The following is a 6,007-nucleotide window of genomic DNA, read 5'->3' as shown; positions in this document are numbered from 1 at the left end:
CAGCATCTCGGAGTCAGAACCCAAACTGCCTCCGTCCGTGAGCAGGAAGGCTCAGTGGCTCGGGGGGGTTTGACACCGCCGCCACGTTCGGACCGCCCACCTCCTCAAGGTCGGGCCAAACAACCTCTCTGGACCGGGGGTGGGAGGGTGTGGGGGAGGGGTGGGGGGTGGGGGTGGGGGGGGACTCTGGACTCCACCAGAGCTGCGAGTCGGACGGCAGAGTCACACGTTTAAAGGCCGTGTGATAATGCTGAGCGTCTGCCGCGAAGGCTGAAGACGACGACGTGATGGGAAGCCTGGGGCCGGTGGCGGTCCTCGTCCTGCTGGCCGTGGCGCTGACGGCGACCGACGGCAAACAAGTAAGACGTCTCTTATCTGTTTTTTTTGTTTTTTTTTATCCTTTCATTTAAACTATTTATAAATCCACTGATTTTACTTCTTTCTGCCTGAGACACAGTTCCACTGTGAACTCTTGTTCTGCCGCTGCAGACGTTTATCCGCAACCCGCTAAATCAAACGTGCTTTTGTTTTCTTTCCCTGCCTTTGATCTGACACTGAGTGGAAACCGCTTTTATCTCAACCTCGCAGTGAATGAATGAATGAATGAATGAAACCCAGCGACTCCGTCGTCCCTGCAGTTTACTTCTCCTGCTCCGGTTATACGAGGCCGTAAGTGTGTTTGGAACTCGTGTGTTTATCAAAGTGCGTCTGGGATCCGGCGGAGATGCGACGTTGTGTTTGTGTGTTTACCGCGCTGTGTACATGTGTTCCTCGCCGCGATGTTGGTGGGCGGTCGCATCGTGTGGGGGGGGAGGGAGGGGGGGGGGGGTAGAATGCGAGGGAGAGATGTAAACAAAGGCATTCCTGTGCTTGGTTAACACTTCCTTCACCTCAATCGACCGATGCCCCACGTGCACATATTAGAAAGGTTATAATATTATGAAAGCACTTCAAAGGGTCAAAGGGTCAAAGTTCAAAGGCGATGAGGAAAACTCAGCCAGGGAAAAAAAAAAAAAAAAAAAAACAACCGGTGTGAAGTAATGAAACGAATCTTCTACATCTACAAGACGGTCAATTAATTTTTTTTCATGCATGATTATAATTTCACACAAAAAAAAGACGCATTTGTTGCTTTTTAATCAGCTTTTATTTTTTTCCCCTTCCGCTTTTGAGTAAAAAAGGACATTCGATGTTATTCTGGTTAAATTGCTCCGTTTCATTATGCAGAGCAACATGTGGAAGGTGCAGCAGTTGCGCCGCTGTAAATAAATAAACTTCAGTCACATCAGAATGAGCTGCTGACATAATCGACAAGCACATAATTCACGTTTTAATTTGTTTTTGCCCGTCCCCGATTGTTTGCAGGGTCGTTATCAACCGACAAGGAAAAAGGCTTTTTACATGTAATCATTTCACACTGACACATAAATCTTTGGTCTTGTTTGCAGTGTGTGTGCACTGGGAAGTCCAAATGTCACTGTGCTGGAGTGAAAGGCAGCAAGGTGAGGTTTTCATTCAAACACATTCAAGACAAAAAGGTTCCATCGCAATTGTTTATATTAATATAATTTCCTCACCACTGTTTAAAATGTACAATTTTCACAAGTGATTAACTTCAGAAAGGAACGCGTGACGTTCACCTGCGAGCATTTTCACGTCTGTTTGGACGATTCAGAGCAAAACTGTTTATATTGGATCAGAACGAATTAAACATGAGCTTGAGTGTGTGTGTGTGTGTGTGTGTGTGTGTGTGTGTGTTCCTCTTAAACTCACACACTTAAGCCACCTGGTGATGCAGATAAACAGACGATATACCTGCAGTGGATCAATATGAATATTTACTCCACAGCAGTTAAACTATTTATTCCACATCCTGCAGAAAGTGAAACTTTCAAATCCAAATGAATCTTCTGCTACGGTTCGGTTGTTAATAGGATGTGTTTATATAAAATGTGATAAAAGTTACCTATATAATAATAATTAAAGCCATAACTAACAATAAAACAGAATCATAAAGTGAAGATTTAACAATATTAACGTTACCAGACTGTTAATGGAAAATAAAAAAGCCATTTTTGTGACTTGACACCAAAACAAACTTAAGCGGAGTCGTATAATATGATTTTAGCATACGTACAAAAACTCGTGTTGCATTTATGGTGTTTCAGTTCCGGTTCACATTTCACTACATTTCCAGCTGTTTTTACGGTTTCACTTTTCCTTTTTCAGCATTTTTCTAATTTTATTTTGACATTTTAGCTCTTTTTTAAGCCGTTCTTGCAACACGTTTGTCTCTTTCTATTTAGTCTGTTTAGTCAAGAGACAAGAATCTTTTTGAAAGTGACTCTGGTGCAGAAATGAAACAAATCAAATGCTTATTTATATATAATTTTGTGAAAGCTTCAGGAAGTCACTACAGAGTGGCTGAAGAACCTATGTAGCATATAATCATATCATATCATATCATATAATATAATATAATATAATATAATATAAAATTAGCTTTATGTTCAGGTTGGAGTCATTTTATGGAGCAATAATTGGCTCTTTGTGGAAAATGTTGACATTTTCGCCAATTATACGCTGCAACACAAGAAATAATAACTTTAAAGTTTACATTTTAAAAAGGTTATTGTATATATATACATATATATATATATATATATATATACATATACATACACATATACATAAATATACATATATATACATATATACATATATCAGTCAACATGAACCACATTCCCAGAAGCTTCTTTTGTTGTTAGTTGAGATGTTAAAATGATGTTTGTATCCATGTTTCTGTAATCGTTTACCTCTTCTCCTCGTCTGGCGCGCACACACACACACACACACACACACACACACACACACACACACACACACACACACACACACACACACACACACACACACACACACACACACACACACACACACACACACACACACACACACACACACACAGGGAGACAAAGGTTTCCGAGGACCTCCAGGTGACCCTGGTCTGGAGGGCCATCAGGGACCAGACGGTCACACCGGACCGCTGGGAGGAGAGGTAAGACTGGATCCACCACTGCTCCTCCTCCACCGACCTCCTCCTCCTCCAACTCCCTCCTCCTCCTCCTCTGACCTCCTCCACCCTCTCCTCCTCCTCTGAACTACTCCTCCTCCTCCTCCTCCGACCTCCTCCTCCTCCTCCTCCTCTGACCTCCTCCTCTGAACTACTCCTCCTCCTCCTCCTCCTCCTCTGAACTACTCCTCGTCCTCTTCTTCCTCCTCCTCCAACTCCCTCCTCCTCCTCCTCCTCCGACCTCCTCCTCCGACCTCCTCCACCCTCTCCTCCTCCTCTGAACTACTCCTCCTCCTCCTCCTCCGACCTCCTCCTCCTCCTCCTCCTCTGACCTCCTCCTCTGAACTACTCCTCCTCCTCCTCCTCCTCCGACCTCCTCCTCCTCCGACCTCCTCCGACCTCCTCCACCCTCTCCTCCTCCTCTGAACTACTCCTCCTCCTCCTCCTCCGACCTCCTCCTCCTCCTCCTCCTCTGACCTCCTCCTCTGAACTACTCCTCCTCCTCCTCCTCCTCCGACCTCCTCCTCCCCCGACCTCCTCCTCTGAACTACTCCTCGTCCTCTTCTTCCTCCTCCTCCAATTCCCTCCTCCTCCTCCTCCTCCGACCTCCTCCACCCTCTCCTCCTCCTCTGAACTACTCCTCCTCCTCCTCCGACCTCCTCCTCCTCCTCCTCTGAACTACTCCTCCTCATCCTCCTCCTCCTCCTCCTCCGACCTCCTCCTCTGAACTCCTCCTCCTCCTCCTCCTCCTCCGACCTCCTCCTCTGAACTACTCCTCCTCCTCCTCCTCCTCCTCCTCCGACCTCCTCCACCCTCTCCTCCTCCTCTGAACTACTCCTCCTCCTCCTCCTCTGACCTCCTCCTCCTCCTCCGACCTCCTCCTCTGAACTACTCCTCGTCCTCTTCTTCCTCCTCCTCCAATTCCCTCCTCCTCCTCCTCCGACCTCCTCCTCCGACCTCCTCCACCCTCTCCTCCTCCTCTGAACTACTCCTCCTCCTCCTCCTCCGACCTCCTCCTCCTCCTCCTCTGAACTACTCCTCCTCCTCCTCCTCCTCCTCCTCCGACCTCCTCCGACCTCCTCCTCTGAACTACTCCTCCTCCTCCTCCTCCTCCTCCGACCTCCTCCTCTGAACTACTCCTCCTCCTCCTCCTCCTCCTCCGACCTCCTCCACCCTCTCCTCCTCCTCTGAACTACTCCTCCTCCTCCTCCTCTGACCTCCTCCTCCTCCTCCGACCTCCTCCTCTGAACTACTCCTCGTCCTCTTCTTCCTCCTCCTCCTCCGACCTCCTCCTCCGACCTCCTCCACCCTCTCCTCCTCCTCCGACCTCCTCCTCCTCCTCCTCCTCCTCTGAACTACTCCTCCTCCTCCTCCTCCTCCTCCGACCTCCTCTGAACTCCTCCTCCTCCTCCTCCTCCTCCGACCTCCTCCTCCTCTGAACTACTCCTCCTCCTCCTCCGACCTCCTCCTCCTCCTCCTCCTCCTCCTCCTCCTCCTCCTCCTCCTCCTCGACATTAATCACAGCCGTCACTTCCTGACAGGGAGACACTGGGCCGTCCGGACCTCAGGGACTGAAAGGAGACCCGGTAACAGAACCGTTCTCCAAGCTTCCGTTTGATTTTGTCTTAAAGCCTCAAAAAAAAAAAATGTAATAAAATACAATATTTGCTGCTTTGGAACAGGGCCCTCGAGGGAACGCTGGAAGTGAAGGGAACCACGGCTTACCGGTGAGTTTTGCTACATCCGGAATCCCTGCGACGAAACACCTGCTGCAGCGGCACGGCGCCCTCTGGTGGCGGCGTTCGGTTTTCACAGGCTCAGACAGGAAACCGGAGAACGATTCTGAATCCAACAAAACACTTTGACTTCATTTTATCGTCACGTATGGACGTGAACAAAATCATACACGTTGCTGAGGCGGTTGCTATGACAACAAGCGCCGCCGTAGCCACACGTGCCCAACAGGGGGCAGCAAAAACACATCTAGTGAACAGAAAGTCACATTCAGGCTCTGATTTTTTTGTGTACTGCTGTGGTTTCCATGCTCTGCAGGGTGAGCCCGGGCTGCAGGGGCCTCCAGGGGCCCCCGGGAGCCCAGGATGCAACGGCACCGACGTAAGGAGACACTTTCACGCCAACGGCGGACATCTTTTTACTAATTTCACCACAGAAACACGACGGAGCCTCTCAGAGATAGATAATTACTTTATCCATCCCCGAAGGGAAATTGTCTTGTTGCAGCAATCTGGTACATACGAATATTATAAAACGCAATAGAATAGTAATAAAAAGTAAAAATATCTGGGTATAAGACATAAAGTAAAACACAGAAGGAACATGGGCACTTAGAAATAAGCAGGAGATAAAAGCAAGATAAATAAATAGTAAGGTGCAGAGCCATTAGAAGTAGGTATTATATAATAATAATAATAATAATACAGATAATAACAATGTGTAATAGTGTATAATACTCATGTATAGTACTACTAATAATGGTAGCAATAATATAACAATAACAATATGGTAGCAATAAAATAACTATATATATATATATATATATCTGTAATAATAATAATAATAATACCAATGGTAAGTGTACTTGCACATGTATAAATATATGTATATGTACATGCAATATGAATATGAAATGAAATATATGATATAATAAGTATCAATGTAATCTCTTCATGCAAACTCACTGGTTTTATTTCATTTACAAAACTCATCTTCTCATTGAAAACACAAATGTCAGTCTGTGTTCCAGTAGATTCTTCAGTCCGGAAGTCCTTTCTCCCATTTCTTCATATATAATCACCGGAAATATCACTGTTTTATGACAGTTTTATAGTTTCTATATTGTTTTTCTCTAAAAAATTAAAAGGTGAACTGGATAAATAAAAGACGCTATAACCTGTCGTGTGAATTCTACGCAGG

At 46.3% G+C, this 6,007-nt stretch overlaps 2 protein-coding genes across 3 annotated transcripts in view; both read left to right on the top strand.

Moving 5' to 3' along the window:
- The window catches only part of LOC308135371 (uncharacterized protein), a 432,222-nt gene that overhangs the window by 204,741 nt on the left and 221,474 nt on the right, over positions 1–6,007 (top strand). The gene's annotated exons all lie outside the window — the stretch shown is intronic.
- The window catches only part of LOC308135077 (uncharacterized protein), a gene marked incomplete at both ends in the record, with an annotated part of 30,411 nt that continues 24,691 nt past the window's right edge, over positions 288–6,007 (top strand). The window contains 3 exons of the mRNA XM_080502950.1: positions 288–359; positions 1,449–1,502; positions 5,126–5,188. Coding sequence (XP_080359076.1) covers positions 288–359; positions 1,449–1,502; positions 5,126–5,188 — 189 coding nt within the window. The remainder of the gene's footprint in view (positions 360–1,448; positions 1,503–5,125; positions 5,189–6,007) is intronic.

Source organism: Blennius ocellaris (assembly GCF_963422515.1).
Source record: "Blennius ocellaris genome assembly, chromosome: 10".
NCBI classification, from domain to species: domain Eukaryota; kingdom Metazoa; phylum Chordata; class Actinopteri; order Blenniiformes; family Blenniidae; genus Blennius; species Blennius ocellaris.
Note: the sequence above shows the minus strand (reverse complement) of the source record. Positions and strands in the feature narration are given on the sequence as shown.